The sequence below is a fragment of the Oncorhynchus mykiss genome, chromosome 20, assembly GCF_013265735.2.
Source record: "Oncorhynchus mykiss isolate Arlee chromosome 20, USDA_OmykA_1.1, whole genome shotgun sequence".
Taxonomy (NCBI): domain Eukaryota; kingdom Metazoa; phylum Chordata; class Actinopteri; order Salmoniformes; family Salmonidae; genus Oncorhynchus; species Oncorhynchus mykiss.
The window spans coordinates 8,317,017-8,339,300 of NC_048584.1; the positions used below are offsets into that span (position 1 = coordinate 8,317,017).

Below are 22,284 nucleotides of genomic sequence, written 5' to 3' on the forward strand. Positions count from 1 at the left end.
GCACCTGGCTTTACTGATATATCTAGGCTTGTGATACATACACATCACAACAGAGGAACAAAGTGCTTGTCGTAAAAACTATACTAGTGGGGATTTGACTCTTATGTTATACTGATCAGAAATGTTCTGTCAACAGGAGAAGATCCAGAAGCTGTATGAAAAGAATCTACATGGAGACTTTGACACAAACAACCACATTCAGAAGAAGAAAGAGTTCAGGAATCCCAGGTACACACACACACACTAATTCATGCCACACACACACAGAGTTATGACCACGTCGATCATACGTGGGATGCTTTTCCAGATACTTTCGTTGACATGTCAATGTGTGTCTTTGCAGTATCTATGAGAAACTCATTCAGTTCTGTGGCATTGATGAACTGGGAACCAACTACCCTAAAGACATGTTTGATCCTCATGGCTGGTCAGAGGACTCTTACTATGAGGCACTGGGTAAGGAAGTCATTGGTGTGAATGTGTGCGGACAGGCATGTGCTTGTTTGTGGCTATATGTGCTTGCCAGTCTGTGGTAGTCCTATCAGCTGAACTGTTTTCATTCCCTCCCTGCAGCCAAAGCTCAGAAGGTAGAGATGGATAAACTGGAGAAAGCCAAGAAGGACAGGACGAAGGTGAGGGACACGGGCGCTTTTATTGACTTGAAGAGGGGACCTGAGGTAACCTGAATTCCAATACACACGTTTTCACCCCCCCACACACGCATAAAACAAAACCATGCCTGCTCTCCTCTTAACCCCATCCCCAACCTCTGTTTAAAACATATTCACTACATGGCCAAAAGTATGTGGACATCCAAGTTGAACATCTCATTCCAAAATCATGGGCATTAATATGGAGTTGGTCCCCCCTTTGCTGCTGGTCCCCTCCGCTCTTTTGGGAAGGCTTTCCACTAGATGTTGGAACATTGCTGCAAGGACTTGCTTTCTTTCAGCCATGAGCATTTGTGAGGTCAGGCACTGAGGTTGGGCGATTAGGCCTGGCTCGCAATCGGCGTGACAATTCAATCTGAAATGTATTCGATGGGGTTGAGGTCAGGGCTCTGTGCAGGCCAGTCAAGTTCCTCTACATCGATCTCAAAAAAACATTTCTGTACGTACATTTCTGCTGAAACAGGAAAGGGCCTTCCCCGAAGTGTTACCACAAAGTTGGAAGCACAGAATTGTCTAGAATGTCATCGTATGCTGTACTGTTAAGATTTCCATTCACTGGAACTAAGGGACATAACCCGAACCATGAAAAACAGCCCCAGACCATTATTCCTCCTCCATCAAACTCTACAGTTGGCACTATGCATTCGGGCAGGTAGTGTTCTCCTGGCATCCGCCAAACCCAGATTCATCCGTCGGACTGCCAGATGGTGAAACGTGATTCATCACTCCAGAGAACGCATTTCCAATGGTGGCAAGCTTAACAACACTCCAGCCGATGCTTGGCATCGTGTGCAGCTCCACGGCCATGGAACCCTATTTCATGAAGCTCCTGATGAACAGTTATTGTGCTGACGTTGCTTCCAGAGGCCGTTTGGAACTTGGTAGTGAGTGTTGTAACTGAGGACAGACTGTTTTTTTTAGGCGCTGCGCTTCAGCACTCGGCTGTCCCGTTCTGTGAGCTTGTGTGGCCTACCACTTTGCGGCTGAGCAGTTGTTGCTCTTTGACATTTCCACTTTACAATATCAGCACTTACAGTTGACCACAGCAGTTCTAGCGGGACAGACATTTGATGAACTGACTTGTTGGAAAGGTGGCATCCTATGACGGTACCACGTTAAGTCACTGAGCTCTTCAGTACAGGTCATTCTACTGCCGCTGTTTGTCTATGGAGATTGCATGGCGGTGTGCTCGATTTATTTATTTTCCCCGTCAGCAATGGGTGTGGCTGATATAGCCGAAACCACTCATTTGAAGGGGTGTCCACATACTTTTGGTTATGTAGTGTACCTGTTCAGAGAAAATATCTTTGCCAACCCTGTACGTACGTTTACTCCTCTCCTTTACTGTTTTACCAATCACAGAACGGGCCGTTCTCTTTTATCAGTCTGTGTGTCAGGGGCATGTTGCCACCAGCAGCCTCTAGTTTATTCTCTCCACACACTTCCAGAGAAGTGTCCTGCCAAGAGATTAAGGCTCATCACAACACAATGTCAGCACAACCCAGCCTGGCTCCGCTCAGCCCTCTGCAGTATGAGTATGGTGAAGTATTTTGTCTCCTCTCTCCTCTCCTAGATTGAGTTTGTGACGGGCACTAAGAAAGGGACAATCCCCACCAATGCAGCAGTTCCCACCACCAATACAGCTACTACCACAGCTACAGGTACACTCGCATCACACACAACTGTGTTCCAAATCAACCCCTAGCCCCAACCCCTAGACAACTATCACCACCAACACCTCTTCTACTGTCACTGGCAGAGAGATGAGCCCCCCACACTCCATAGAAACATTATCATCCCTGGCTGATTTTAGGTTGTGACCTTCCTGAAAGAGAAAAAGGTCAAGATTATAGAGTATATCTGGTTCCCTTTCTCTCCCGTTCACTTTCTCTCTCTCTCCCGCCTCTCTCCACCCCCAGCAGAGGCTCAGAAGAGGAAGAGTAAGTGGGACTCTGCAGTGCCCGTGACCCTGGCCCAGCCCGCACTGCTCACTACCACGGCAACCCTGCCAGGGGTGGTCTCCGTGACAACCACCGCCAGCGGAACCAAGACCACCGTCATCTCCGCCGTTGGCACCATCCAGAAGAAAGCTAAGCAGTGAACCGGCATGGGGAGAGGAAGTGTGTGTGCGTGCACATTGAGCTGTGTGGCTGTATTACTAAATGCAAAAAGAGGGGAGGGTGAAAGAATGTCTTCAGACAATATGGATGTCACATGAACCTCTGCATCTCTACTGCCGTCGGTCTCTGGGATTGGATCTACAACATTTGGTCACAGGACTCAAGCCTGACTTGAGATTCAATGAGACAATTTTTCTGTAATTTCTGCATTGATATCAACATAAGGTTCCTGTTTCATCCAGCTCTCCAGTCAGCACCCTGTTGAAGTTATGCATTGATCTGTTTTTTTTTTCTGTCGACAAGAAAGTGTTTTGATGTTAGCTAAAGACTATCCATGGGGAAAACCACCCTACCTAGAAAGTAGCCTAGTTATGGCATAACTTGCTAGCCTCTTGACTGAAACTTGAGTTAGTTTCTTTATTCCATCCTCCTGTAAAATGGTATCTTACAGTATCAACCCACCTGTTATGGTACAGTATATATTACTATTAGTTTTGGGCTCTATAACATCATTTCCTTTCTACCCACAGTGTATATTTGTGCTATTTCCTATGTTCTGTGTTTTGACCATCTACTGGACAGACTATGGACATTGGCACCAACGTTTCTTGTCTCATTTTCAATGGCTTATTCAAAGAGCTTAGCGGAAATATTTTTTACAAATGTACATATATCACTGATGATGATGATGATAGGATGGTAAATAAAACAAACGTCATACTGCATTTTCAATTGGAGTGTGTGTCCATTCTTGTTCGGTCGTCTTGGGTTCAACATAAACTGTATTTTATACATAAGATGTAAGTAGTATTTAGTATTTGATCATACAATTATTTTCATGCTGTTCTCTAAAGCTTTGAATGTTCTGTCCAGGAAATTAAGGAATGTTATTGTGTGTTATTGTGTTCCAGATCTATTGACTGCAGCCACTGGCCTGAATCTGGCCAGAGGAATTTCTGCCTCGCTGTCTCCCTTCCATTCGCTCTCCTCTCTTTAAATGTTCCCCTTCTGTCTCTTTTCTATCCACTACCCACGTTCTCTCTCTCCCCCTCTTTCCGTCCATCTATTTCTGTGCACTTTGGGAATTTCTGTGGCCAGGTGCGGTTGTGATTTACATCCATCCTTCACTTCTTCCTTTTCTTTTATCCCTCTCTTTATCGGACTTTAATTCCATCCAGCAGGAACGATAACACACCACCCCGCCCCGCAGTCTTCTGAAGCACAGTTAGAGGTCAAAGTTCAGAATCTGAGTCGTTTACTAGAGGAAATCAGATCAGCTTACACTCAACAGATCACCATATCACCAATTGACTTGAGTGCTTGTCAACCTTAACCATATCCTAGGGGTTAAAGTTCTTCGTAACTGCGAAGGATATCTGTCAAGGTTTTTGGAGAGGTCGTTTTTGAGATCTGTACCTCCGGGCTGGTTTGGAGATGACAGCCTTAAACAGACAAGCGTGTCTAGAAACATGTCTGTTCACGAAAAGTATTCCCAAATAAATGTATTCTCAAATATTGCAAACTCAACCAAAAAAGAAACGTCCTCTCACTGTCAACTGCGTTTATTTTCAGCAAACTTAACATGTGGAAATATTTGTATGAACATAAGATTCAACAACTGGGATGTAAACTGAACAAATTCCACAGACATGTGACTATCAGAAATTGAATAATGTGTCCCTGAACAAGGGGGGGGGGGGTCAAAATCAAAAGTAACAGTCAGTATCTGGTGTGGCCACTAGCTGCATTAAGTACTGCAGTGCATCTCCTCATGAACTGCACCAGATTTGCCAGTTGTTGCTGTGAGATATTACCCCACTCTTCCACCAAGGCACCTACAAGTTCCCGGACATTTCTGGGGGGAATGGCCCTAGCTCTCCCCCTCCGATCCAACAGGTCCCAGACGTGCTCAATGGGATTGATATCCGAGCTCTTCGCTGGCCATGGCAGAACACTGACATTCCTGTCTTGCAGGAAATCACGCACAGAATGAGCAATATGGCTGGTGGCATTGTCATGCTGGAGGGTCATGTCAAGATTAGCCTGCAGGAAGGGTACCACATGAGGGATGTCTTCCCTGTAACGCACAGTGATGAGATTGCCCGCAATGACAACAAGCTCAGTCCGATGATGATGTATTACACCGCCCCAGTCCATGACAGACCCTCCACCTCCAAATCGATCCCTCTCCAGAGTACAGGCCTCAGTGTAATGCTCATTCCTTCGACGGTAAACGCGAATCTGGCCATCACCCCTGGTGAGACAAAACCGTGACTTGTCAGCGAAGAGCACTTTTTGCCAGTCCTGTTTGGTCCAGCAACGGTGGGTTTGTGCCCAAAGGCGACGTTGTTGCCGGTGATGTCTGGTGAGGACCTGCCTTACAACAGGCCTACAAGCCCTCAGTCCAGCCTATTGCGGACAGTCTGAGCACTGATGGAGGGATTGTGCATTCCTGGTGTAACTCGGGCAGTTGTTGTTGCCATCCTGTACCTGTCCCGCAGGTGTGATGTTCGGATGTACCGATCCTGTGCAGGTGTTGTTACACGTGGTCTGCCACTGCGAGAATGATCAGCTGTCCGTCCTGTCTCCCTTTATCGCTGTCTTAGGCGTCTCACGGTACAGACATTGCAATTTATTGCCCTGGCTGGCCACATCTGCAGTGCTCATGCCTCCTTTCAGCATGCCTATGGCATGTTCACGCAGATGAGCAGGGACCCTGGGCATCTTTCTTTTGGTGCTTTTCAGAGTCAGTAGAAAGGCCTCTTTAGTGTCCTAATTTTTCATAACTGTGACCTTAATTGCCTACCGTCTGTAAGCTGTTTGTGTCTTAACGACCGTTCCACAGGTGCATGTCCATTAATTGTTTTTGGTTCATTGAACAAGCATGGGAAACAGTGTTTAAACCCTTTACAATGAAGATCTGTGAAGTTATTTGGATTTTTACGAATTATCTTTGAAAGACAGGGTCCTAAAAAAGGGACGTTTCTTTTTTTACTGAGTTTATTTTCTCTGTTAAGCTGCGTGCACTGAATTGACATGCATGATTGTTGATGACACTCCGATATTTAGATGAAGGGAATCAAATAGTATATAATGCGCACCACAGCGGCGCTCAACTCACACAGCAGTATAGCCTACTGTAGCTCTTGGCACAGTAATTGAAAGCCTATATACTTTATCACTTATTTATATAATCCTTCAATTGCGCATGTGGCATCGTTTTACAAATGCAGTTTTACAACCAGAGTTTCAAGCATGGTTTAGGCCAGTGGTACCCAACCTTTTTCGGTTAGTTTACCATCAACTGAATTTAGCTCTGCCTGCAGTAGGCCTACCACTGAAGTACCCCCTCGTGCATTTTACCAGTAGACCTCATGGGTCTTCTCCAGTACCCAGTGGATAGGCCAAGTACTATTTGCTACTATTTTTGACGTGTAATGTTATTAAAACAAAATTCGACTACTCCATAGTTATAATAGTTGACATATTTACCTAGTTGGCTTGTTGTCATGTGTTCTACGCAAGATAATATTCCTTTTTATTGTTTTTATTTTAAGTTTTTATTTTGAACACAACAAATCCAAAAAAACTGAACTATAGAAACAAGAGTACATAAACCTAACAGACAGGGGTATTACATATCAAGATTCATTTTCTATTTGTTAAACACTTTTAGGGTGTGTATTGCTTTTTTGTTTTTACGTTTACTGATCATTTCAAAATAATATATAAATTCTATCTTAAATAATGTGAAGAGGGGTTTGTTCTCTGCCCACTTCATTTTATGGACAAAGAATCTTCCATGAAAGAAAAACAAATGAACAAGGAAAGTTAAATCAGGGTCCATATCATTTGGTTCAAAATAAAACATAATATCCGAGTCTTTCAAATTAACATTAATAGTTGTTTCTTTTAAAATAAAATCTTCTAACTCACACCAAAATCTTCTGACATAAGAACAGTCCCAAAATAAATGGTCAAGAGTTTCTGGGTCACAACCACAAAATACACATTTGTTATCAATAGCTATTTTAAATCTGTGTATAATAAAGGTCTTTACAGGGTGGATTCTATGAATGAGTTTGTATCATACTTCTTTCACCTTAGATATACAATATTTACCAGACAATAACGGAACTTTGTTCCAGTTCACTTGTCCTAGGGCTGCATTCCAGTACATTTTAGCAGAGGGAATAGTAACATATTGACATAGTTTCCTTATATACATGTTATTACATTTGTAGTTTAAAATGTCAATTCTAATTGTATTGAGGCTACAAAATCCTCAACAGTTGCACTTGGAGTATTGTTATATTCTCCTAAAAGAAGAATAGCACCTTTAGGGACAGCTCTAACAACAAGTTGATACTCCTCAGGAGTGAATGCAACATTGTGTGTTCTAATCAATTCTGGATAATCATATAGTTGTCCATCATTATTCAATAATTGTTTAACCCAAATAATACTGTTGTCATACCAGTTCTGGAAAATCAAAGACTTGTTTTTGTATTTTATGTCTTTATTTTTCCAGATTGTATACCTATGTGGGGAAAAATTGTGTTTGTACATGAGGTTCCAAGTTAGAAGTACTTGTTTAGGAAAGTTTGCAAGTTTAATTAGGGATTTTACCCAAATCAAAGTTACATTTGAGTAAGAATTCTAGACCACCAATCTGTTGGAACATTAAATTAGGGATGATATTCCAGATGCAATCCTTATTTCTTAAATAGTTTTGTTTCCATTTCATCTTAAATATTATATTAGAGGTTTTAATATCCAGAGCATTCAACCCTCCCTCACCTTGGGTGCCAAATATTACTGCTTTTCTAAAATAATGAGGTTTATTCCTCCATATGAAGTTAAATAATTTAGTATCAACCATTTTAGTTACTGACAGAGGAACATCCAAGGCAAGGAAAGTATAAACTAATCTGGACAGACCTTCAGATTTTGATAAAAGTACACGTCCGGATAAAGAAAGATCTCTTAATAAACAGGAGTTAAATATCTTTCCAACTTCCTCTACAATAGGAAATACATTTAAATTGGCCCGTTCTTTCTGATCTTTGCTAACTTTAATACCAAGATATGTGATCACATATTTTACAGGGATAATCCTCTCGAGGCGAATTCAAATTTCGGGAGCCATATGAAGGAAATATGTATTCAGACAAGCATTAAATACACAACCGTTCTTAATTAAATCGCGGAAAAACACTTTTAAAAGCAGCTTTGGCAAATGTATTTTGATAGCATTTTTGGCCTTTGTTAAAACAAAATCGGGGGATCCAAGTTTCACATTGCCACCACGTGTATTTATATAATCCTTCAATTGCGCATGTGGCATCGTTTTACAAACGCAGTTTTACAACCGGAGTTTCAAGCATGGTTTAGGCCAGTGGTACCCAACATTTTCGGTTAGTTTACCATCAACTGAATTCTGCTCTGCCTGGAGTAAGCCTATCCCTGAAGTACCCCCGTGCATTTTACCATTTTACCAGTATGGTCTACTCAAGTAGGCCCAGAAGTCCTAGTACCCCTGCTTGGGAACCACTGGTTTAGGCGCAGCTGAGCAACAGAGTCGTGATGTGCAGTTCGCGAACGATTCGTTATTTTTGAACGACTCTTTTTTACTGACTTGAGAGTCATGATTATTTTATCTGAGTGACTCGTTCAGAAATTTTACGTGCGAGTGCCGGCCGCAAAGTGTTTTATAGCAGGATTAATACACGCTCCAGAGACGTGCTCCGACCACCGTTTTACATGTGCGCGCAATAAAATAGATCATGACGGTAGATAGAGAATACAAATACCGTAAGAACTGATAATTGATCGCATTGTGCAATTGATTATTTAATGTTATGATGGATAGCTTTTTAGAACCAAAACATACACAGCCTTTGCTCAACAAACTCCAACTCGAAAACAAATCGTTTATCACTCTCACAGCTATCAAGCAATGCAATCCAAGAGGACACTCTAGTCCTGTAGCAGCCACAGCTAGACCTCGTTTCAAATGTATCAAGAAATAATCTAATGTGTATGCCTAGCAATCTACAAATATACACTGTTTAAAGCACACCTTAATAAATAAATCACAAATGACAGCTCCAATAAACCACCCTATGCTTGAACGACATGTGAACGGGAGGCTCGTAGCAACATGACTCTTTCGAGTTTTCAGTTCGTCGGTAATGGGTCCTGCGCGGCATTACTGACTCAAATGAACGAAATTAGTCGGAAGTTTTTCTTCTTTTGACTGTACGAGTCGAAAAGATCAGAGTAAAAAGAGCCGAACTTCCCATCAATCACTACAACATAACTCTTAAAGGGGCAATGTCGTATTAAAAGGGCAATGACATACCTTGTCATAGAAACTGAATAATAATCATGTATAATTAAATAATAATAATGAATAATAACAATCAGGACGTTGTGTCCAATGGGCTAAATGCAGATGGACAAACAACACGCTTCAGCCTATTTACATTGCATAGCCACTATGCTTCATCAGTTGGGCTACAGGTGGTAATGCATAGGCTATATACATGGTCCAATATTTTAAAATACTTTGTACAATTTTTACCAATATGTTGTTGGACCCATTTCCGCAGGTGGAAATTATATTTTAGATGGTGTCAGCATGATTTTATTTTCATTCATTTTGGAGTAGAAGGTTATTTTGAAAAGTCCCCAGAACTGAGCTTCTCAGTCTATCTACATACAAATTATTCCGGGGAGGATCCCGGACCCCCAAAGCAAGGGGACTAGAAATGGACAAACTTGCAGTTTTTCCTAAAAGCATGATGGTCATGACCTTCTTACATGAAAGGGGAGGTTGTCTGGGACCAAGTTAATCAATCTGAGATTGACTAAAGTTTCAGTCATGGGATTTTTGTTGTTGTTGCTTTAACCTCTGTGCCATATCCTTTCTAAGTGTATTGAGGATGTCACAAGTGGCTGGTTTGTCTCTTGATGAGTACAGAGGCCTGTACTCATTAAGGGGAGTTTTGAGTGAAAGCCAATATGGTGGTAACATAGGAAGCCATGAAAGATAACTAAGACACATCCAAGGTTCCCTGTCATGGCATTTCAGACTAACCTTGAGACCTTGCAAATGAACAAACATTTAAGTGAATAGCTGTGGGTTAGCTGACAATGTCATGACAACAATGTGTTCCTGTGATGGGGCAGAAGTCCACGTGTTGTGTTATGGTCAGATAGCTAGCAACAATGAAAAGAAGCTACCATGTGGGGAATCGTACGTGTCTCGTTGTATCTTGTTATTGATACCATGTCTTGTTTTGACTCTTGTCATGTCAATGCTAATATGGCTAAATAATTGATAGCTAGCTAACCAACAACTTTAATGATGTATTTGAGAGCAATCAAGTGCTCTTTGTGCAAATGTATTTCTGTCTTTAATTTGTTGTCAAACTATGTCAACAATCCTTTGATTCTATGCCAACCCCCGTTTTTCTCCATTGTTGCGCTTGGATTGTTTTTGTTGCTTAACAACCCACCCGTCTATATTGACTGAGTTTCCTGTGTTTTTCATCTCTTTCAGCTTGTCAGGCTATAGGGCCCACTGCCCAGATATGAATATGTCCATCAGGAATGTCAAATATGAATATTGAAGATATAAGCACTCCTGGTTCGCATCCCATCACTAGCTCGGCTTCCCAAGATACTCCTGAACACTAAAACCAGATGAGAGTGGAGTCTGTTGAACTAGGAACAGAAGTAAATAAAAACACTATGAGTTTCAATATGTCATTAAACTTTCTTCTGCTTGTGCAAAAACAATTTTTACTACTTTTCTCTTTCTCACCCTCTCTCAATCTCCCCTCTGTTATCAGTATTGTTATTTGTGGGGGTGGGGGGGGGGGGGGGGGTTCTCTTTCTTCCTTTCCCTCTCTCCCTCCCTCCTACTCTCTGTTGGCAGTGTGCTGAGATACGTCTGTACCACGCGCGCACCCACACACACACGCTTTTGGCTGAGCTGGGCCTGTCCTTGGAACTGTGTGTGCGTGTTTCTGCACACAGGTGAGTCACGAGACGCACCCAATGTACAGCTAAGTGCTGACCCGGCCTTAACACTGCCTGAAAAATAAGACCTTTCATCTGGTGCACTGACACAGGGTTGACTCACAATGTATTCAGTGAATAAGAAGTCGAATTGTCTGAAACATTATCCACGCCAAATGTTGTGGGTATACATAACAACAGGCTAGCTACTGGTCTAAGAGATTTTCAGTCCATGTTTGGACAAAATGCACTGAAACACCAAGCACTTATTTAGCCTAGGCCTATAGCTTCAAGAATGGGTGTTCCACTCCTCCGAGAAACAGACCAAATGTCGCATTGGCAGTCTTTGTACCCGTTTTATTGAAAAAAGTTCCACACAAAGACTATTGAGCAAGTGCAATGATCTAAGAACGGGCGCCTTTGTCATGGAAATCCGAGGTTGGCACTAGACAGTGTGTTTCACAGAGCGCGAGAGTTGGAGTTGGGGACAGTATTGGGGACTCCCAAAAAAGCTCTAAACTTGGACATTCTGTACGCAATGACATTTTGACTGGATTAGTGTCAAATAGACTATGGTAGGCTTTATTTCGTCGAAGCCTGTCAATATCATGATTCACGCGCATCCCGTATGCGCCAATACCACCTGCCATCCGTAACGGACGAGTTGTGTTTATCGGTAACAAACTAAGTTGTGCAGCCTAACATTTTTAGAGTGGAACAAATGTGAGTATCTGTTCAAATCTGTGTTTGATTATGTTAAATTATATTAGAAATTTGCACTATTCAAAAAGACATTGAGGGAGATGCATTTTTTTTTTCCAGTGTGCTTTTGGCATGTCTAAATGTTTGGGATTGGGAGTGCCACCCGCAGCGGTCATTTCGACAAACAGGGCACAGTCAGAATCCGGATGTCGCATAACGTTTAGCTTTAAAGCACATGCGTGTTTGTTAGACATCTCTCTGAGAAAGCTGGCATACAATTAGTCTACTAGGCCTATATATTACAACTAGTATAGCCTTTTTATGTTTTTTTGCTGGGCATTCAATATCATGCTTTTATAAAGTTGTTTTAAAAACACTCTTAGAGGTTAGAGGTTACTGGGTTGCCTGGCAGCTATGCCCTATCTGAGAAGAGTGTAAGGGTGTGTCACAAAACCAACATCCTTTTATTAAGTTCCCTGTTACCGCCACATTAGCCTGCCATGGGCTGGCTTTCCTGCAGGCATCCAGTGGGTCTCCTTTGAAGTTTCCATGTATGTGTCAGAGCTTTGTGATAGTTGGGTCTAATATCCATTGTCAAGCCGGTTTTGTACAACACCAGAAAGTAACAGGTATACTGCAATAATATGCACAATAAGTACTTACACATGTATACTGGACTGCAGTAAACCTTTTTGTACGAATGTCTTGGTAATATTGAAAGCATTGTTCAAGATTAAGAACACCCTCCTACCGTTGCTGACGCTAGAACCCTTGCACAAATTGAGAAGTTGTAGGAAAGCGACACCCTATAACTCCCTCAATCAAAAACTAAGGCAAAGTGATGTTTGTGTTGGCAACATTGCCAAAAACTAAGGAGAGAGGGAGGGAAGAAGGGAGTGGTGTTTTTGCAACATTTCTATTCCTCTGGAGAGGACTAAACCATTGTTTAAACCAAACGTTGTTGATATGAGCATGGCTGTGTTCTGTTTTAATGATGTCGTTTCCAAACAGTCCATTGTGGTGGAAAAGGCTGTTTTATCACCTATGAGTCATAGTATGCCAGACAGGAGTCTGAGTACTCTATGAGATGCAGTGCCTGTTCTCTCTAATTGCTGAATAAGCCTGTTTGATGGGTTTTCAGTCCCCTGTGGATCAGAGAGTCTCGGTCTCCTGAGTCTTAAGACCCCATAGATCTACTGTCTTGGTTTTGATCTGCGTCTCATGGGCTACGTGTGGACACTGGACAGTGGTTTCTCCAGTAAGAGCAGGTCTAGCCACAGGAGCTGTGTAACCTATAACAGCTGGTCTGTGGTCTGTGGTCTGGTCGGGGCAGAGCTCATATCCCCTCCAAGGTGAACAGTAACAGATACAGCACAGAGTTCATGCCTTTAACTCTTTCAATAGAGCTGATGGCAGTAAAATACTATAATGTGGTCATATGTACATATACTATATTTCACAGTGCATGAAAGTGCATGGAACTCTTTTTAACACACACACAAACACACACACACACAGTCAGAGGTTAGCCCCAGAGAGAGGGCAGTGTGCCAGGTGGGCATGGTGACTGGGTCTGGTGCCCTCTGCTCCCCCTCTTCTCTCTGGTCTCTGTGCCCAGGAATGCACATTACTGCACTGCCCGCTTTTCCATCTCATTTACTCCAGCTGCACGCACAGTTTAGGAGTGTGTGTGTGTGTGTGTTTGTGCGTTTCAAGTTCAATAAATGTTCTTGCGCTGTTTGATATCATGTCACTAATTAAAGTGAGTTTGTTTGTATATTTGCGAGGGAAAGCAAATCTCTGTACACACACACACACACACACACACACACACACACACACACACACACACACACACACACACACACACACACACACACACACACACACACACACACAGAGGTATGTAGAAGTCCAGTACTGCACTCCAGCTCTTTGTGTACTTTTGACTGTGACTGTTTCCCGTAGCCTCCAGACAGTGTTCTGTTCTCTGCCACTCCCATGAGATTGGGCCACAGAGGGAGGGGCCAGCTTCGCCAGGCTCAAGCCCACACAGGTGAGCCCAGCCTGAAAGGAATGTAGCAGGGAGGGGGGCACATTTAGAGGTGTGGAGCTTTGAAAGTAAAAACGCCAGGTGACATATAGAGGAAGGGAGTTATCTATACTGTTAGCTACTTACCTGAGCTTGAGACAGGGAGAGAGTGTGAGTGGGTGCAAGTTAGAGGAGGGATCAAATCTCAGCACACATATTTTTACACTCACATGCTCACACAAACACACTCGGTGGCTCTCACTCTCCCTTGTCTCTCTCTCATTTCAAGACTGTGACACTCACGCGCACACACGGGCGCCTCACCTCCAGGTTCAAGGGGATAGGAGTCAATATTTAACGGAGCTGAGCAGAGAAGGAAGGAAGGAAGAAAGAAAGAGAGAGAGAGAGAGAGAAAGAGAGGGCGAAAGTAAAAGTGTGTTTCTCTCCTGTGCACTAGCATTAGAGATTCCTGGAAACGTGGAACTTGGACTTGAAGGCTCGTAAAGGAGGTTTCCCTCCCCCAGAGGCAGGTGGATACTAACTTTACAGAAGAGTGGAGAGTTAAAGAAAAGAGGATTAAGCTTTTCCTTATTTTTTTTGGTCAGACTTTTGGACTTGGATTGGGCAAGGCAGCCATAACAGGTTTGTTTGATCAGTAATCTCTTTAACTATTGGTATAAACTCAATAATTGTGCCCATTGCTTTCACTGATCTACCACTACTTATAGTTATCTACTTGAGTATTGCCAAATTCGTTTTATTACATTTATCTTTTATTTATCCTTATTAGAGTCCTATAGAAATATCTGGGGGGGGGGGGGGGGGGGGGGGGGCATGGAAGTCCTGGCCACGAGGCAGCAAGCAAGCAGAGGACTCTGCATGATAAAATAGTTAAAGCATATCACTTTACAATGCCTACGACCTGTGTTTTTTATTAGAGTGTATGTCACTCAAATCAAGGATCACTAAAGTAAGTTAGAGTAGGAGTCTGTAGCTCGACTTCTTACAAGGTGTTTTGTTGTTGTCCCTCTGACGTTGTTCTGCGTCTCATTCCTCCATAGTGAACCATGCTTAGACCAAAATGTGACACAAGTGAAGACGGTTATGGAAGAAGAATTCAGTTTTGCAGATGAAATGAACTCACAATAGAGGCTCTTTTTGCAGGTATCCACCTGCCCTTAGAGATGAGGATTTATACATTCAAAAACCCTATGCTGATTCGAAGGGATACAGAGAAGCATTTCATGTATTTTACTGCAATCAAACCATATTTGTGAATGGCTTGTAAGAAACGTTGTTGCCTAACAACATTCTTCTTCTTGCAGAATGTGTTTTTTTTTTCCCCCCACCAACTACTATTGAGTACCGCTCCCTTTCTGGTCACATAGACCCAACTAGATTTACAGGGAAATTACAGTGTGCGTTGTGACAGTGCAGACCACAAGGGACTCTCGTTCTGATTGCAGCAGAATGAAAACCCACAGACCGAGAAAAGGTCCTGGACGTCTCTCCACTCTTGCACTCTCAGATAGCTGTTCCCGCATGTGTTTACCTGGTCAGATGTATTTGCCTGGCTTAGATGGACTGATGGTGTGTTCATGTAGTAACTGTGTTTATACGGGGCTGACTGAGTGCTCCAGGTGTGTAGTTGAGGGTTGATTTACCTAGCTGTCTCATGGAAGGACCTGGCTGTGCTCCCTGTCACTGACTGACGTGACTCTCCCTAATGATGTCATAACGGTTTAGGGCCCCTCCCTTTGTTGGAATGTTCACCTGGCCGCCGGGCATGTTATTTAAAGCAATAACTACTGAGCTAGCAATGATTCATGTGTTTTTAAAAATATTTCCCCCTGTCTTTCTCTCTCTTTCGGTCTTTACATTCTGAATCTGTCTTTTTATACATCTCCCACTGGGCACAGATGTCATTTTAACGTATAGTTTTTAATTTACATTTGGTTGAGTTGTCAACTAACATGAAATCAACTAAACATTTGGATTTAGGTTAAAAGTTGAAATCCCTTACGATGACTATTTTTTGGAAATCGAATCAGTTTTCCATGTTTATTCAACGTCAAATATTTTAGTTGAAATTATGTGGAAACAACATTGATTCAACCAGTTCTCACCCAGTGTTTATTTGGATACAGTCACAACTTGTTTGTTCATTTTGAACCCCCTTTTCTCAATCTTGTCTCATCGTTGCAACTCTCCAACGGGCTAAGGAGAGGCGAAGGTCGAGTCATGCGTCCTCCAGAACATGACCCGCCGATCCTTGCTCCTTAACACCTGGCACCAATGTGTCGGAGGAAACACAGTTCAACTGACGACCGAAGTCAGCCTGCAGGCACCTGGTCCGCCACAAAGAGTCACTAGAGCGCAATGAGACTCCCTGTCACAGCCGGATGTGACACAGCCTGGGATTGAACCTGGCTCTGTAGTGACACTGTGATGCAGTGACTTAGACCTCTAATCCACTCGGGAGGCCCTTATATTTTTTCATTTAGACCAAGGTAAATTCAAGCACAACTTTATTGTTTTTTTCCCCTCAAACTCTTAGCACTTTTAACTGTCTCCATGAGAAAGTCTCTTCAACTTTAGACATTGTTCTTCTTTGATGTGGCTGTGTTTAACAGTAGTTAACGGACAATCTTTATGGACCTTACATTCCTCCTCACAGTGAAGATATCATTGGTCCTGTTTTTCTCTCTTAGCCTACTCAACCTGGTCAGTGATAAATGTGACCGGTAATACCGGAAACCCACACACACACACACACACACACACACGCACGTGCACACACACACCTGTAGGCAGCTCAAGTTCACGATAAGGTGCTACACTACAGTAAGTGCCAGGTCCTGTGTTTTCCTGCTCTGTTTTTGTGATGGTTGGGTCAGTTTCTCGCCTTGGGGGGAAATTCCTGTTCGGTGAGTCAATGGTCAAAATAGTGGGTGAGGTGGGGGTGGGGGGATTTGGATCATAAAACCCTCTTTCTCCTCTGATTCAATTACGAGCACATTCTGTCAGCATTCACTTCAAATGTGAGATTCCCTGTGGAGAAAATCTGTGTGGTTTTCCATGTCTATGATTGCTGTCTACTACTGTATAAGACTGCAGCTCCTTTCACACAACGTTTACATCAAACAATGTCTCTCCTGCTGTCTGGAAGAACATTCCCCTGGAATATCTCACACAGTTCCACTTCAGCGCTTCCCCGTTGCAATTCATTTCACCATGCCTGCCCCAACTCGTTTTCACAAGCTGATTCTCCCACTGTCTGAAGTTTGGCTGTGGAGGATCTGTCTTTAGTTTGGCATATGGATAACATAAAAGGGATTTGTGTGCTGCAGTCAGGGCATGGCAGGATATAGCTGGCTCTGTCTTGGATAGAGTGTGAAATTGCCTTTAGTTTCCATCTGTTTGATGTGCTAGGGATGTTTTTTTCGTTCGACGTTACATCTGCTTATTAAAGGGACAATCCGTATTTTAGTATTTTTTTCATTTTTTCATTTTTTCATTTTTCATTCCACTGTTTAGACAATCCAACAATGTTTTATGAAGTGCACAGTGACACTTTGCTTCTTGAAAGTCCAATATCTTGAAAACTTGACTGCCGACATGTAAAAAGTGCATCAGTAGTGGACTAATGAAAACAATACCAAATATCGTTTTTTTGAGTGGATTTTCCCTTTAAGGAGTGTTCAGCGTGGAAGTTAGTTGATCATGCAGATAGGCTGAGCACAGATCCTTCTCTGAATGTGTGGATGGCTCACAGTGTCTCTCTGTTCTGTAGAAGTGTAAGGTCTCTGCGGTAAGCCCACAAAGAGACCTGAGCCAACCAGGGCCAGATGGTTTGGGTTACACCATAATATTTCTGTAGAGGAATAACCAGATACTGAGGTCACTGGAGGAATATGCAATACAGGAGGCAGATAATGAAACACAGGAGGCAATACTAGAGGCTGAAAGTCAACTTTCTTTAATTGATGAGGCTCTTTGAGTCAACTTGATGATACTCTTACCTGACCTCTCCAAGTAGAAGTTGCTTTAGGCACATATCTAGGATCGCCTTAACCTCTCCAAAGGAGTGAAAACGCAGTGTCAAGTAGCAAATTTAACCGAGAGTACTCCTACCTCACCAGGTCAGTGTAGTCGAGCCCGTGGGGGAATGTTGAAAGGTCATAAACTGTGTGTGTGTGTTGCAGGAGGGAGATGGGGAGATGGACATTAAATCTCTTGATGGGGGTTGTACTTCTTGCTGTCCTCACAGCCAGTTGCTACGCTGAAAAAGGTGAGAATTATTGAATCAAGTGATTGTTACTGTGTGTCTCGTATTACTACAGTATTGACTCTTTCTTTGGCTATTTTAATATGTCGATAGACCCCGTCTTGTTTATGCAGTTGAGCAATAGGTTGAGTCATCTCTAACTGAAAATCAAATCATATTTTTCATTTGGAATTCTACTGATGCTAAATGTCAACACAGATATTCCTGCTATGCTTCTCTGTCCAATAGTGAATCACTGTCTGGCTACGAGGGCTAGCACCTGTTCAGAATGTATTCAGTCAGGGAAGGGCTGTGCCTACTGTCCAGATGAGGTGAGAAGAAACCACTACTCAAGTTGCCCACAGACAACGCTTACCCGCTACAAATATTTAGTGTGACCCATGTTTGTGTTTGCTTACAGATCTTTGATGGTCCCCGCTGCGACCTTCATGACAACATCATAAGCCGCGGCTGTAATAGCGCGGTGACAGCCAAAAGCAGCATGTCGATGGAAAGAGTAAGTATCACCATGACACTAATCCTTACTACACGGATGCATGAATTAACCGGTGTTCATTAGACTGTTGGTCTGGCTACCTCGGTAATACTGTCATACAGAACAGTCTGCAGCCGAACGATGAATGTGCAAGGTGTGCTCACAAGCAAAGGTGTACTCACAAGCAGCAAGGTGTGCTCACGAGCAAAGGTGTACTCACAAGCAAGGTGTGCTCACAAGCGAAGGTGTACTCACAAGCAAGGTGTGCTCACAAGCGAAGGTGTACTCACAAGCAAGGTGTACTCACAAGCAAGGTGTACTCACAAGCAAGGTGTGCTCATAAGCAAGGTGTGCTCACAAGCGAAGGTGTACTCACAAGCAAGGTGTGCTCACAAGCGAAGGTGTACTCACAAGCAAGGTGTGCTTTTTGCTGAGGTTGGAGACACTTCTCTTTGTCCCCCATGTTACATACCTGATATGACACACCGAAGGTGTACTCACAAGCAAGGTGTACTCACAAGCAAGGTGTACTCACAAGCAAGGTGTGCTCATAAACAAGGTGTACTCACAAGCAAGGTGTGCTCATAAGCAAGGTGTGCTCACAAGCGAAGGTGTACTCACAAGCAAGGTGTGCTCACAAGCGAAGGTGTACTCACAAGCAAAGGTGTACTCACAAGCAAGGTGTACTCACAAGCAAGGTGTACTCACAAGCAAGGTGTGCTCACAAGCGAAGGTGTACTCACAAGCAAGGTGTGCTCACAAGCGAAGGTGTACTCACAAGCAAGGTGTGCTTTTTGCTGAGGTTGGAGACACTTCTCCTTGTCCCCCATGTTACATACCTGATATGACACACCCCTCCCTCCCTCCCTCCCTCCCTCCCTCCCTCCCTCCCTCCCTCCCTCTCGCTATAGAACGAGCAGATCGACATGCTGTTGAAGCAGTCCCAGGTAGCTCCTCAGGAGATGTCTATGACTCTGCTGCCAGGGGAGGAGAGGGAGATCGAGATGGAGGTGTTTGAACCAGCTAAAGGACCTCTGGACCTCTACATTCTTATGGACTTCTCCAACTCCATGGAGGACGACCTGGACAACCTTAAGAGAATGGGTGCTGAGCTGGGTAAGTTCCAGGTGAACGATGAGTCTGATTGTTACCCCATTGACCTCAGAGTTGTAGTACTGGAGTAGTCTGTGGTACTGATGTGTTCTGTTCCCCATACAGCTGCGTTGGTAGGGAAGCTGTCTGATGATTACACCATCGGGTTCGGCAAGTTTGTGGACAAAGTGGTGGAGCCCCAGACAGACATGAGACCATCCAAGTAAGAACTTGAAAACTATTTTGATCCTCTCTACACAGCCACACATCCAGATACAGATACACACATAGACCCAAAAGTAAACATTACTACGGTACCAAAATATCTGCATTTATTCACTACTCATACTCATGGCCCGTCCTTCTATCTATTTTGCTCCCTCCCGCCTCTCCCTCCCCTTTCCTCCTCTTCCTCTCCCTCCCTCCCTCTCTCCAGACTTGCCAAGCCTTGGCCCAACAGCGACCCTCCCTTCTCGTTCCGTCATGTGATCACTCTGACCCCTGACCTGCGGTCCTTCAACGAGAAGCTGCAGAAGGAGAGGATCTCAGGGAACCTGGACGCTCCAGAGGGGGGCTTCGACGCCATACTGCAGGCTGCAGTCTGCGGGGTAGGAGAGTTAGATTTACTGAGACGGATATTACCATTCAATGTCTTGCGGTTAGGGGACACAGGCGACCATCTTTGCTGTCCCGTCTGGGATGTTTAATTAGTTGAAGCTTGCTGTTTGATTGGTTAACTGTCGTGCACCGCTCTGTGTGACACTTTAAGAGCCTCCTTACACGTGTATAGAACTCTCTCCTTACCCCTTTTCTTCTCCGTCTCCCCTTTTTCCAACTGTATCTCTCGCCCTCTTTCCTTCTGTCTCTTTCCTCTTCCTCCCCTCCAGGAAAAGATCGGCTGGCGTAGCCATGCCACCCACCTCCTGGTCTTCTCCACCGAGTCGGCCTTCCACTACGAGGCGGACGGTGCCAACGTGCTGGCAGGCATCATGCCACGCAACGACGAGCAGTGCCACCTGGACCCCGAGGGGAAATACACAGAGGACACCAGGCAGGACTACCCCTCTGTGCCCACCCTGGTCCGCCTGCTGGGCAAACACAACATTATCCCCATCTTCGCCATCACAAACCACTCCTTTACCTATTATCAGGTAAGAACTCGGAAGAGTCACTGCTTACCTTACTATCCCTGACCCTAACCCTGAACCTTACTCTAACCCTACAAACAGAGCATCATGCCTATTTTCACCATCACCAGTCAATCATACTTACTGTAATGGGGGTTTGGCCACTGAGTTTAGCCACTGTCTGTTCTGGGAGGCCTGAAATACCTCTTAACTCCTCTGTAGCATTGCAGACAAAAAACATATCTTATTCATGTTTTGTGGGTTCTCCCTGTGTAGAAGCTTTATGAGTATTTCCCCATCGCTGAGTTGGGTCTGCTACAGGAAGACTCTGCTAACATCCTCAATATCCTGGAGAAAGCCTTTGAGGTGAGAATGGGCTTGTTTTACAGGTGTGGCAAATTGAACACATGAATTCAATTAGATTCTACTTGATGCCATCCCCTAAGGGCTATTACGTAAGGCATTGCCAGATGTCCTAATCATGCTCTCTGTCCGTCCTCTCAGAATATCCGCTCTAAGATCAGCATCCGTGCTGAGGACAGGCCTAAAGCTATAGAAGCTCAGGTCCTATCGTACAGTGGCAGTGTTGCGCAGGCTGGAACCTTCAAAGTCAAGCCTGGACAAATAGTAAGAAACACTTAGATGTCACACACAGTCTTGTACAACTAACCTTGAGGGGATACACAATTCAGTCCCATTTCAAAATCCTATTTCCCCTTTCCCCTATTTTCCCTAACCCTGAAACTGACCCTAGCTCCTAACCCTAAACCTAATTCTAACCCTTACGCTAATTGTAACCTTAACCCTAAACCCCCTAGAAATAACATTTGACCTTGTGGGGACCAACAAAATGTCCCCGGTTAGTCAAATGTTTGTTATTTTGCTATTCTTTGTTATTTTGCTATTCGCGCACACACACCCCACATGGTCGGCCATATTGGTTCTCCCCAGAAGAAGCAGTCCTCCATAGGAATGAATGGAATTCTACAGAATTTCAATGAAATGTTTCAAGGACAAAATGTATTTAAGTATTTTGGGTTGTAGTGGGGACAGGAACATTACAACTTTCAACATATTATACTTTAAAGAAATTTGTTTTTTTGTTGTTTTCTCCTTTTATTTTGGGGGTTTAGCTCACATAATATCATTCAAAATGATGCATTTAGGTGTCTTTAATAGAATGAATATGGCTAAGACAAATGTAGACATTAATAAATGCATTTCTTTAGCTTCCAAAATATTTTTACAATGGTGTGGGTGCCAAGATGGAGGCGCGGTGGCTTCAAAAACAGCACCCCCTGTCAGTCATCTATTGTGTATATATAAATGATTTACACGCACACACTAACCCATTCTGTGTTTTCCAGGGGAAGTTTAAGGTGCGTGTCAAGGCCAGTGAGATGGTTGGGGAGCAACATGTGTGTAGTCTGGAGCAGGGTGACAAAAAGGGGAAGATGAGAGTCAAACCGACAACCTTCAGCACGGCTCTAAACATCAACGCCGAAGTGCTCTGTAAAACCTGCGACTGTGAGAAGGTATGAAGACAGACCGACACATATGAGCACAAAGACACACACACACACACACACACACGCACACACACACACACACGCACACACACACACACACACCACACGCACGCACACACACACACACCACACACAGACACACACACACACACACACACACACACACACACACACCACACACACACACACACACACACACACACACACACACACACACACA

The 22,284-nt window shown here is 43.7% G+C and overlaps 2 protein-coding genes across 9 annotated transcripts in view; both read left to right on the forward strand.

Moving 5' to 3' along the window:
- The window catches only part of LOC110498908 (SAP30 binding protein), a 45,710-nt gene extending 32,480 nt beyond the window's left edge, over positions 1 to 13,230 (forward strand). Inside the window, exons 6-11 of one of the 5 annotated variants that reach the window (XM_036955710.1) lie at positions 137 to 228; positions 344 to 456; positions 574 to 677; positions 2,245 to 2,332; positions 2,591 to 2,797; positions 13,204 to 13,230. In XM_036955710.1, coding sequence (XP_036811605.1) covers positions 137 to 228; positions 344 to 456; positions 574 to 677; positions 2,245 to 2,332; positions 2,591 to 2,772 — 579 coding nt within the window. In that variant the 3' untranslated portion in view covers positions 2,773 to 2,797; positions 13,204 to 13,230. Of the gene's footprint in view, positions 1 to 136; positions 229 to 343; positions 457 to 573; positions 678 to 2,244; positions 2,333 to 2,590; positions 3,524 to 13,203 lie in introns of those variants that run through there. The other 4 variants (XM_021575607.2, XM_021575608.2, XM_021575609.2 and 1 more) reach the window with 4 other exon arrangements.
- itgb4 (integrin, beta 4) overlaps positions 11,282 to 22,284 on the forward strand; it is a 30,574-nt gene continuing 19,571 nt past the window's right edge. Inside the window, exons 1-12 of one of the 4 annotated variants that reach the window (XM_036955706.1) lie at positions 11,283 to 11,542; positions 13,490 to 13,577; positions 17,759 to 17,844; positions 18,070 to 18,152; positions 18,242 to 18,337; positions 19,228 to 19,432; positions 19,535 to 19,631; positions 19,845 to 20,016; positions 20,296 to 20,559; positions 20,812 to 20,901; positions 21,040 to 21,162; positions 21,903 to 22,070. In XM_036955706.1, the coding sequence (XP_036811601.1) occupies positions 17,766 to 17,844; positions 18,070 to 18,152; positions 18,242 to 18,337; positions 19,228 to 19,432; positions 19,535 to 19,631; positions 19,845 to 20,016; positions 20,296 to 20,559; positions 20,812 to 20,901; positions 21,040 to 21,162; positions 21,903 to 22,070 (1,377 nt within the window). In that variant the 5' untranslated portion in view covers positions 11,283 to 11,542; positions 13,490 to 13,577; positions 17,759 to 17,765. Of the gene's footprint in view, positions 11,543 to 13,489; positions 13,578 to 13,655; positions 14,196 to 17,758; positions 17,845 to 18,069; positions 18,153 to 18,241; positions 18,338 to 19,227; positions 19,433 to 19,534; positions 19,632 to 19,844; positions 20,017 to 20,295; positions 20,560 to 20,811; positions 20,902 to 21,039; positions 21,163 to 21,902; positions 22,071 to 22,284 lie in introns of those variants that run through there. The other 3 variants (XM_036955707.1, XM_036955704.1, XM_036955705.1) reach the window with 3 other exon arrangements.